We start from the raw sequence: 11,988 nt of genomic DNA on the forward strand, positions 1-11,988 counted from the left end.
TGTTATCCGTTGTCATAACATTCCAGTTATCTTTTGTCTATATTGACATCATTTATTTTAAATAACATGGCAACATGAGCAAACTTTTGTAAGTAACGTTTTATCATTTGTTTGCTCACAGAAAAAAATTCTTCGTATTACAATTCAAAATTATGGCTTTAAGACTGGGATTAAAATTATCTGGAGTAGCAAGTAACGCTGTAAGTATATTTACCATTACTACACTTAATGTAAGAAATTACTACTACTTAGTCATATAATTATTAAACATATTTTTGTTAGACACCAAACTAGCATGTGATTTGAAACAGAAAATTGTATTAACTTTAAAATATTCAACGTTTAGTTAAATATTTTAAAGTGAATGTTGCTATAAAATATTTTGTAGTCAATAAACTTTTAATATTGCAGGTTTATACTTAATATTTACGGAATTTACGCGATTTACGATGATATTGGAGCATCAAACGATGTTTATAACCATTGAGTAATTCAATATTAATAGTTTTTATTATTTCAGAGTGGTCCAGTTAATATCCAAAGACAGTTAAAATCATTGTCACCAATAACTAAAGTGAACCTTCATAGCGACCCATATAAATCTGCATCTGGATCAATAGGTGAGTTTTATATTATATCAGATTACACACCGTACAGAAACAACCAAAATTTAACAAAAATCTCCAATAATTTTAAATGCATGTATGTAAAGGATTAAAATACTTCACATAGGTGAAGTTAAAAGCTATTTATTAAAAACGCAGGACTGTTTTTTAATGTTGTCTCCAGATGTATTTTTTCTTATATAATACCTCTAGTCAAAATTTTAGGAACCCTTTTTATACTAATTATAATCGACATTTTTACATAATCATATAATATTAAGGGAAATTAAAGGAGGTTAAAGCGTTTCTATATTTTTGTAATTAAATTAAATTTAAACTACATCGAGGGGAATCCTCATTTTACTATAGAGTTTTTTTTAAATAAAACAGTTTTATCTTTTGAGGTTAATGAATTAATTTGACATTCCACTTATTTAATCAAATTTATAATTTGTTTTTTTGTTGTCATAGAAAAAAACGGTTACTTGACAGATGAATATTAGTTTTTTTTAATCCTTGTCAATAAACAGGGTACACAAAAATTACAGAAACAAATGATTGAATGTTATTAAGGTACCCTTGTAAGTTTATGAAATTGTCAAAAGTAATATCGGTCTTGCCATTAAGAAACATAAGTGATTGAAATTAATATTTTTTGTTTTATTAATTTAAAGTTTTTAATAAACAGTATCCATAGCAACATTGTAATACTTAGACAATTGAAACAACGTTGCTTGGCATGTTCATTGTTTTATATGCAACAAATTTTTTATTTTAACTTTTAATAATGTACCCTCATTTGTTTAAACCACTTTTAGAACACCATATATATTTATGTCTAAAATTTAAGGTATAATATATATTATAAAATTTTGTGTATTAAAAAGTAATAACTCACTAATTCTTTAATAACTTACAATTTATGGGAAAAATTGGCATAAATCTTCTAGCGTAAAACAAAATAATAAAAATACATATTTTTTTAAATATTTAATTGTTCCCTCGATGAATAGATACCATGATCAATGACATTGCAACTCTTAGGTTTATCAACTATTTTGTATATAGTATAGTAACTATGTGGATAGTATTCATATATTCTAGACTAGTGATTAGTTAGTTATATGTATATACAGTACAAAAAGAGTTTGATTCATCTAAATGTGCAATAGAGATATGAAGTCTCCCACCATGGGATAGACTTCTGTCTCTGTCATGCATGATGTCTCTCTCTAAATTCGACGGGTCAAACGCTTTTCCTTCTGTATATGTATGTATATATGTGTATATATGTAATTTTCCTTTTTGTATTTTTATTTAAATTATATAACTAAATCAGCTTGTCATTTAGAGGAGCATACGTATGATAATCATGTGAAACACCTTACATATAATCAATCTATCACACCTTTATCCTATCAAAATATCAAAATGTTGATTATTTTCAGCGGCAGATGAACGCTCCAATCATATCAAAATTAAAAATGCAAAAACAGGAATCAAAAATTACTCCTCAACCTCTTTCAAAGGAATGGAAAATGAAAGGGAAAGAACATTCATAAACAGTTTTGATTCCGCTGAACAATATGAATTGGAAGCCGCAAAACCTCGCTATAAAATTCGTAGAAGAAATGAAGTTTACAAAAGCATGTCACGCTTACAGAAAAAACAACTTAGTCGAGTTCTTCCTCATTTACAGCCCAGCAATCTGAAGCCATATGGATCCACAGATAACATCGTTTTTCCGGAAATACTGAAGCCAAGGGAGTGGGTTAAATATCCAGAGAACGAAGCAGAAGCAGAAGAAGAAGAATATTCAGTTCAACACGAAAATACGTACCATAAAGATGGAATGCTAAACAGGAGGGAGTTTTCTACCTATAATAAACCACCTGAAAAAAGTGAAAAAAACACTGAAGACAAAACAGCATCTGAATTCGATTTAAGCGATAATCTAAAATTAAGAAACGACGTGCCAGTTCCATCGTATTCAGATCGCTTAAACAAAATAAATCACTTAAAACCATATCAAGGTGTAAGACAACTAAGCACCCAAAGTACCTCACTAAATGCATCTACCTATAATTTTAAATCGAAGTCAGTACCAGAAATAAATGTAGGTATTATCAGTAACACTCTCCCCTTGCTTGATAAGTCACCTGATATTAATATTGCTAAAATAAAAGAACCCATTGCTAAAGTAAACATTAAAAAAGATCCTTCGTCGAAAGTCAACATAGCCGACCCCATAAGTGTTCTAAATGAAATAGAGTTTAAAAAGTCAGGACGTGGAAGAACTAAAGTTCGTAAACCAAAAGAAGTTTGGGATCAATATTGTCCGGAAGAAGAACCACCCATACCGAAAAAATGTCCTTTACATATTAATGCCAAGTTGCCCAAATTGATTCCCAAGGATTGTCCTTGTATAGATCCACCACCACCGTGTGACGTGCCTCCTCTTCCAAGACTAAACTTGGAAGTATGTGAACCTCGACCACTTTGTGAGGTAGAGATCTGCGGTGAAGGAGCACCCAGAGCAGACATTGATTGTTGGGAATATGTAGAGGATGCGGACGCTGATTGCAGGAAAATACCTGCAGTAAAAGACAGAACCTGTGACAAAAAGAAAATGAGAGAACTAAAATGCAAACATTGCAACCAGAAGAGGTTTAGTACATACACCGGTGCATTAGTTAACACAATAAGAAAGATGTCAACTAGTTCTAACTGGCATATGAATAAAAACAACAAAGTATTATTTAGTATACAGAAAAAGAATTTCTCATGTAACTCTGGAGCACTCGATAACTCTTCAAAGTTAGAAGTTAACTATATAAATCTATATAGAAATTATCAAGAATCTGCTAATCGCTATTATTCTTGGAAAAAATGTCCCAAGACTGAAGAAGAAGATTGGGGCTGTCCCAAAAAAGACAAGCCATGTAAAGCACCAAAAATAAAAAGAAGTGACGATTGTAAAGGAGATTTGTGTGGGTCACATCCCAAACCATGTCCTAGATTTTGTTTGGACAATTGTCCTTTAGTAGATCCAGATGCTTGTTTTAGAAAACGTCATGCAGTTTGTTGTGAACGCACCCCAAAAACCCCATATCCTTCTTACTCAGAGTGCATGGTAAGTTACATTCAACCTTTTACGAATACAACTGAATATAAATGTGAAAGGTGTGGGAGAAATCCTAGAGATGAAGAAAACATTGGAAACAAAAGTAAAAAGTACAGCACAAATTCTGTTTCCAATTCTCTATTAATGAGCAATTTAGTCGAAAACACATTAAAAGGTAAAAGGTAAAATTTTATTGTCTTATTATTACTTAATTATAATACTGATTTTATTTATTTAGATTGTTTTCAAATGTAATTGTGAAATCTAGCCTGTTGGAAAATTCATTCAAATCAAACAATGCCACCACGGAACAAGTGAGATATAAGAATTGTAAGACTTGTCCCGATATATCATATCCAGATTGTCCACCAAGATGCAGATTTGACTGTGAAAAAGTCGTTAAGGATCTTAAATGCGTAAAACAAAAGCCACCGTACCCTGCCTTTTCAGAATGTGTAATTGAAGAATTTGAGGAATTTATGTCAGAGTGTCCATACAACTTAGAATCATCCAGGCGTCTGCAACCGGATTTCCAACAAGTACCCGGTTTCGATAACATCATCAAACCTCCACCCTACAGCTACGACAAATTAGACCCACATAAGGAAGAAAGATGCATCAAGAAAAAGTTGTGTCTTAAAAACGAGGGAATTACTCAAGATTGCTGCACTTTTGGAAAACCATACACTCCTCTCAAATCCAAACATCTCACGCGCAATGATTATCCGCAGTGCGTGGCGAAGGACAGACCTTTCGGGTACGGACAGAAGTTTGTAGTCAAGCTTCACACTATGCCCGTCCAAACCGTAAGCATTTAATTACTTGATAAATTTGAAAATATGTAAAAATATTACTTGTTATAGACAGATAAGCAGAACATGTGAAGTGCCAAACGTCAATGCCCGTTACATTCACTCATCCTCAAGACTTGAAATAGAAATAAATAGTAGATTTACATCGAAAATTCATAATGTACATAGTACATATTTTTGCGATTGCCTACTGAAACGTTGTTTTATCACCACAACTCTAAAATGTTTGCCCAGAGGCGGATCGAAAAAGAAGAATCCGAAAATTTGTCCGCCAGAAGTTGCAGAAGCCGAAGATTGCGATGACAAGCCACCGATTAATGAAAAAGGCTGTTTTAAAACTAAAGCACCTATTGCTTCATTTTCCGAGGCACCACAGGAGACATTAGAAACTAAAATCTCAGAATGTCCAAACACGCCGTACCAGGAAGAAAGGGCGGATAAAATTAAATCTCAATTTAACATACCGGGAATAAGTTCGGAATCCAAACACGTCTCTGGTAGGTGTAATATATTGTCATTAACATAAAATGTGTGCATTTGCTGTTAACTCATATAATTGTTGTTAATTACGTTGTCTATTTCTAGACTGTAAACCCGTTGAGAAGAAGTATAACGACTTGGGATTTTGCGATTCATCAGAAACTATGTCCATTCTGAATAGAGGGGGAGCTATTGTAGAAGAACCGCCAGCTAAAAGTGAATGTAAAGTTGATAAATGCGTTGACAATGTTATAGAAACTTGTTCTGAAAATCGAAGTATTAAACAGTGCGACAATGATACCAGGTTGGTTCACTCTAAAATTGTTGAGAGTAGAGTAAGCGAATAATTTAAATTTATTTATAGTACTTTTGAAGACATCTGTAAAGAAACACCGAAAAAGTCTATGTTGGGCACATTGGTCTCAAACATTGTAAACTATTTTAAAGCTCGTGATTGTCCTAGTCCTGAAGAATTCAAAAGAATGAGATTACGCGCCATTGCCGAGAGGGCCGCAAATAGAGCCGGTTTGACTATTTGCGAACCAAAAGATGCTTGCAAAACTTATAATATGCCCAAGGTAATATTTTTCATCTGAATTGTGCATTTCATGAAATAACAAGGTTTTTTGTATTACTACATTGATGTTGATCTATTTTTTTTAGATAATTACACCTGAAAGCGACCCGGAATGTAAAGAAGATAGTAAAAAACGCAACTGTTAAGTAACATGGAGGGATTACATAATTCGACTGGAAAGTCACATTAAAAAAGGCTAAAAGATCCTCACTGCAAGCCAGGTAATTAAATAAAATATAAAATTTACATTTAAAAAATTAGTTTTAAAATTATTTAATGTAACATAACTTAATCTTATTTTTACTATCCTTTAGTAATTAAATCTTGTTTTCAGATTCTGGATGATCTATTCTCGGAATGATGGCTAGTAGTTGTTGGTATTTCTGTATAAGGTCTGGAATAAATATCATTTTTATGTCAGTAATGATTGTGTATTATTGTATGAATGTCTGTATGTTTCATCAATATTATAATTTTTGTTTATTTTTTTTTTTAATTTTTGAATATTAATAAAAACTCAAAAGGAGTTTTTTAAAGTTGTCAATCAGTTTCTTCAAAAAGTTGTACTGATGAAAGCTTTAACCTTAAATTATTGTAAAAAACTTTTTTTGTTATAAATGCTGATAATTTTTTTTAATTGTTTTATTTAAAATTGAAATTGTTTAGAAGTATTTCTATAACTGAAAACTATAAAGTTATATGAAAATAAAGTGATATTAACAACTTAATGAAAAGTTTCCACAATATTGGCCAGTCCGTCAGGTTTTTTTCTGCGACTTTATCAAGGAAAGAGTTTATCTGAGAGCATCGGTAAAAATCAATCTCCCTCCCTCTTTTTAAGATATTTAAATAAACAATAGAACTTGTGTATGTATGTCTACATGTATAAAGAGTTCTTAGCAAAGACTGTATACACTTATAGATTGCTAACTCTGTAGTAAATTTTGGTGACTAAATAAACGTGGACAGCGCCATCTATTGGGATCGAACAGTACTAAAATAACCCGCCAACTTTTAGGGGAATCCCCTAGGTCTAGGTTTATATTTATTTTTAAATTTTTATTTATTAAAATAATATTTTTAATAAAAAACTCAGACTATTAATATACATTTTTTATTTTTTCATTTTTAAAATTTATTTAAAAAACATTAAAAATTAACTCTAATACTAAAAATTACCAGATAAATGAAGTGATGGTAAGGCTTCTTTGCAGCTATCCTTAAAATGTAAACCACAAATAAGGTAATTTCCTATCTATTTATCATCCATTTGCAAAAGTTTCTCATTATTTATTATTTGAAGCCAAATAGGACGTATAGTAGTAATGCTGCATGGTTTACTAATTACAGAATATAATATTTAATATTGATTAATGTTAAATATTACCTCTTTGTCTTTCTATAGTTACACCCAGGTACATAGCATCGTTTTACTCTTCCCACAGTTATAAAATTTAAATAAACCGGTAAACAAAAGGACGCTAACACAAACAACACAAATAACACAATAGAAAAGGGAAAATCCTTAAAAAACGCACTTCTAATAGAAGTAAGCAACGCTAAACAAAGATTGTCAAAACTCACGCTAACGACAGAGAGAAAGGAGAGTTTATCCACATTAGGGATAATCGCAGGGGTCAGATTGGTGTAAATTTAAATGATTGTAATGGACAGTCCCGATAGATGGCAGTAAAAATTCATTAACCATTTTACCCATTAGAGTTTCCTAGTCTTGGTTCTTGGTGAACACTGATAAATTTTTAAAACATATTTGTAAAACCATACCGATAGAAAATCGTTTACTGAATCTTGAGAAGGATATCATGCACGACAGAGACAGTAAGTCTCCCACTACGGGGCAATCTGGAAATAAATTTTTCATTATAATTGATCCAGATAATTATATTTCAGAATTTTAACAGAACAAATCACGTTCAGGAAGGACAACAAAGATATATTCTTATAGTATCTTCAGTTTTATAATTTACTCCATTATTTCATACCATTTGTTAAATATTGCATTTCACTGTATTTTAGTTTCAAATGGAAGGATATTGACGTTGATTAATTATTAGTTGATTAAACTTTAGTTTTAATCATTAGAAATTGAATAAAAATTGCCTTTATCAGCACCTATTGAAGATAGATATAAAGTTTGAGAATGAAATTATTTGAAATGCCCGAGGATAGGCAATAACTTCTTTATCGTCGCATCTTTTAGAAAATTATTTGAGCACAGTTTAATTACAAATAATTGGAAGTTTTATAATTGACTGAGTATCTAAGTATTAAATTATACTCATTGATGCATAGTGTACTGATAATTGCCTACAATCTACAAAATTAATAAAATTAGCAAAGTTTATATCTATGTAAATTATTCTTGTAAAAGATTATTTAGTACATTTGAATTTTGAATATTGCCGAAGGAACAAGTAGTGATACGGGTTGTATCGACAGGTATGTTCTTCTGTATGCTACCTATGGCGCTACTTCAATATGTATGCAGATCTATGCGTGTGACTTGGTTACAAACCTAACTCATGTGAAAAGTTGTAGCAGCAGTGTTTGATTTTTTCAACGACAAAATTCGTATACTGCAGTAATATTAAATGTACATTTAAATAAATATAATAAATGTACGACATATATAAAGAAAAAATATTTAATTATTGTTAGAAATACTTTAATTCATGTTTGTTTTATTGATTTAAAATACAGTCTAAATATGGAGCATAGCAGCTGCCCTAAAAACAATAAAATAAATATTTTTTATTTTAATTTCATTCCATTATCCGTTATCCTTTCACTTTTCCAAAACCTATTGTTGTATAACAATAGACAGGTTCTATATTTCAGTCGAATAAGATACTACCTATATTGAGCTCGTAACAAACTGAAAGTTACCTGGAATAATGTAAATTACAAAAAATTATATTTTGTTCTCATAAATTTTCTGTGGTATTGTACATTAGAATAATAATTTTGGTAATGAACTTAACAAAATTAAAAAAACGGTGATTGTTAATATATTTACGTAGTTTAATACATGTACACAAAATTTAATCGGATTTGGGTGGATAACCATGGTCTAGCCAGGAAGCCTAATATTCGTGGTCAGCTCACTGCTGGCTGCTGTTGAATTGTGGGTGTCCCACTGGTAATAATTTTAAGTGATGGATTGTAGCATGGTTAACCTAACTAAAATTCGTATTTGCGTTCTTGATGGACATATATGTCACGCTTTAAACCAATATATTTGTATAAGACAAATTTCGTATTCCCAACATAAATACATTAAAACCATGGCACCGAAAAAAAATTATGGGGATTTGACATCAGAAACGTCACATTAATCAAATAAAATTGACAGTAGAAGCGTACAAGTTTGGAAAATAAGTAAAATAAATTTTGGTAAACGATAAATTTTGGTTTTCAAGAATTATGGGTTTTAAAAAAATTAAAAAGTTACTAACGTTTCTCATTCAAAAAGACAATGTAAAAATAAGAAAAATTGTGACCAACGCAGAAAATGGAGAAAAAGAAGAATACGACGTGTCCGACTTCAGTGAATCTTCGGCAACCAGAAATAATTGTACTAGTGTCGACAGCACTGTCTTTGAAGAATTGCAAAAGGCCTCGTTGATAACCCCTTTTGTGTCAAAAGAACAGGGAATTCAGGTGACTAACAATGAGGCCCCTGTAGATACACCACTAGATCTGCAAGTGTATATAGACAATAATAGGTTTGGACACTTAGAATTAAATGAAAGACATATGAAAGACTGCGAAATTGACACTATTTACGAAGATAATTATTATATTCGTAACAACATTTATCAACTTAACAACCTTAGTACAATGAAAGAATGTAATTTGCAGGTAATTGAAATGGATCAAAATAATGTTCCTCAAGGTAATTATACATACCTCCCGTTCCACAAACTACATTAAATATATATACGTATTTGAAATTTCTAAAGCAACTTTTTTTAAAATTATATTCTGAAAACTTGCAAGTTTGTGTGGGTATGTAGAAATTGTAAAAGCTTAATGTAATCTATACTATTTGATCCATAAACTAAATTTTTTAATTAACGTATACATTCAGTATATTTTATTTCAGCATCCTTTGAACTGGAAGTTTTAAAGAAAAATGGTCTGCAAACTGAATTAAGGCCATTCACACCACTAAATTTTGGCAACAATGAGCCACCACCAATTTTAAATACAAATAACAATAATGAAAGTTCCGTATATAAAAAAAGAACTTTTAATGCTATATTATCAAAAAAAGTACACTGTGACGACATTTTTGCATATAGGCCAAGACCTAATAAATCGTACAAAATTATACAATCAAGAAAACATTTTAGAAAAAGAAGATCTCGAAGAGAAAAAATAATTAACCAAAATAATGAAGATGACGAATCAGAATTTTTATCCGAACGAGTTTATTATACTGTAGAAGAAGATATTATAGAGAAAGTTAACAATTTTGATTATCCTTATCACGATCATTCAGCTGGTGATTATTGCAACAATGAACCGGATTTCAACGGTGTGGAATTCAAAGAATATTGTTATTTTCGTTATTACATTAATGGATATGACAGGGATAATTCTTCTGACTAATACGTATTACTTCAAATGTATAACATTTATGTTTATGTCAAGTAACTTGTGAACTAATAATTTCAAATACACTGATAAAAAAATACATGTATTTTATTCACATCTTCCAATAAATTTTTTAATACCACATTTTCATACCTAAAATAGTTTTTAGACATGTATGTCGCCATGAAATGTATTGCTATTAGTGTAATGCACTACTTCCTATCTATCTACGTACATATATTATCATTCTTAAAGGAAAGTAATGTCGGTGTTGCATTTACTAAAGGCTTTCATCCTCTGAACTTCGAGGTAATATTGTGGAAATATGTCATCTTCAAGAAAGACGTTTTCTCTTGGTCTGCTGTACTTTCGTGCTGAAAAGAAAATGTATTTGTGCAATTATACTTTTATTTAATTAAAATTTATTCTAGGCATATTGTCAATTGAATAATTTTGTTATAAAAAATAAACCAATACGCATTTAATAAATATTTATTTATCTCTTTCTTCTACTAAAAAGTTAATTAAATATAATCATTATAAATACAGTTTCTCAATATTCTCAACCAACTTGAGCAATAAAGGGTATTTCTTAATTGTGTTTGCCAGGTCGTCTTTAGGTAATTGTGTAGTAAGGATGGTAAACAAATGTCCAAAAATCAAAGCATCTAATTCAGTAGGGGTGGTGCCGAAAAAATATTCTTCACCTTCCAGTCGATCACTTAATGCTTGACAACAATTTTCTACATCTTGAATAACTTCCTGCATCGTCTTTGTGTGCCAACGTAAAACTTTTAGTTTTTGTATTACCTGGCCTCGTTTCGCCCGATTCTGAATGTGATTCAAAGGCCATGGATAAATGGAGCCATTTCTTACACTAGTCACTTCATTATAAATCTCATTATCCATCCAACAAATATACAGCTCAGCAGTTTCAATTACATTACTTACTAAAGACATGTATGCCTTCATATCTGACTTCATATCCGCATCTAACTTCTCTGTCAAAGTAATGCCTTTATTATTTACAAAAGCTGCAATCCCTTCTAATTCTGAAACTACAAAAGGGCCAGCTTTAAGGAAAGGCACTTTTCTAGAGGGCGACATGTGCTCAGCGTTGGGTCTCTGTTCTACGTCGAATTCAAGGTTACACATCTTCAGAAAAGTTTTCACCGCTAAACAATTGGCTTTATCCGGTAGTATGATCTGTTTATCTTCAATCTGCTGATACAGCTTGGCGTCTTTAGGCCATGGTTCTTGTATTACACCTTTACCGATGCACAATCGTGATATGAATTTTTCCAACTTGTGAAAACCTTCCTTATGGGGTTCGCCACCGCTGGTATTTAATGGTGGATCTATTAGGATATCAGGCATCCCATCATTTTCTGGTTTGTTGTCGCCATCTCCTTGCGTGGATGTTTTTGTGTCATTTGTATCACCCTGCATGTTGTTTCAGTTTCAAATTTTGTTGAGAAGAAAGAATGACACAAATGACAGTAACGTCAAAATTTCGGTAACTAAATTAATCGATGACATAACCCCCAAAAAAGGTTTGTATCTTTGATACGTCATTCAATAATATTACATCAAAAATTCAGATGATTGTCCCTTATTTTTTAATATTTATGTAATTATTTAGTTCCTACTTATCATTTTTGGTCACACCTGTGACTTATTAGAGTTGGGGAGTTGCTCAGTTAAACACAGAAGTCAAATATATACCAACTACTTTATTAACAAATAATTAAAAATAGGAAACAAACAATA

At 31.1% G+C, this 11,988-nt stretch overlaps 3 protein-coding genes across 4 annotated transcripts; 2 read left to right on the forward strand and 1 right to left on the reverse strand.

Annotated features, from left to right (window-relative positions):
- The first annotated feature begins 52 nt into the window (after positions 1 to 52).
- Positions 53 to 6,022, forward strand: LOC109596608 (uncharacterized). The gene is made up of 9 exons (XM_020012175.2): positions 53 to 200; positions 521 to 620; positions 2,054 to 3,911; positions 3,968 to 4,535; positions 4,597 to 5,038; positions 5,127 to 5,325; positions 5,386 to 5,599; positions 5,685 to 5,819; positions 5,933 to 6,022. The coding sequence occupies exons 1-8, from the start codon at positions 153 to 155 to the stop codon at positions 5,742 to 5,744; spliced, it is 3,489 nt and encodes a 1,162-aa protein (XP_019867734.2). The 5' UTR covers positions 53 to 152; the 3' UTR covers positions 5,745 to 5,819; positions 5,933 to 6,022.
- Positions 6,023 to 8,931: 2,909 nt separating this feature from the next.
- Positions 8,932 to 10,320, forward strand: LOC109596588 (uncharacterized). 2 transcript variants are annotated; one of them, XM_049963136.1, is made up of 2 exons: positions 8,932 to 9,480; positions 9,725 to 10,320. In XM_049963136.1, the coding sequence occupies exons 1-2, from the start codon at positions 9,043 to 9,045 to the stop codon at positions 9,746 to 9,748; spliced, it is 462 nt and encodes a 153-aa protein (XP_049819093.1). In that variant the 5' UTR covers positions 8,932 to 9,042; the 3' UTR covers positions 9,749 to 10,320. The 2 variants fall into 2 exon arrangements, with proteins under 2 accessions (XP_049819093.1, XP_019867712.2); XM_020012153.2 differs by having other exon boundaries at positions 8,954 to 9,514.
- Positions 10,321 to 10,694: 374 nt separating this feature from the next.
- Positions 10,695 to 11,761, reverse strand: LOC109596578 (metaxin-2-like). The gene has a single exon (XM_049963137.1). It carries the CDS (start codon positions 11,665 to 11,667, stop codon positions 10,756 to 10,758), a length of 912 nt encoding a protein of 303 aa, XP_049819094.1. The 5' UTR covers positions 11,668 to 11,761; the 3' UTR covers positions 10,695 to 10,755.
- Positions 11,762 to 11,988: the final 227 nt, after the last annotated feature.

This window comes from Aethina tumida, chromosome 2 (genome assembly GCF_024364675.1).
Source record: "Aethina tumida isolate Nest 87 chromosome 2, icAetTumi1.1, whole genome shotgun sequence".
NCBI lineage: Eukaryota > Metazoa > Arthropoda > Insecta > Coleoptera > Nitidulidae > Aethina > Aethina tumida.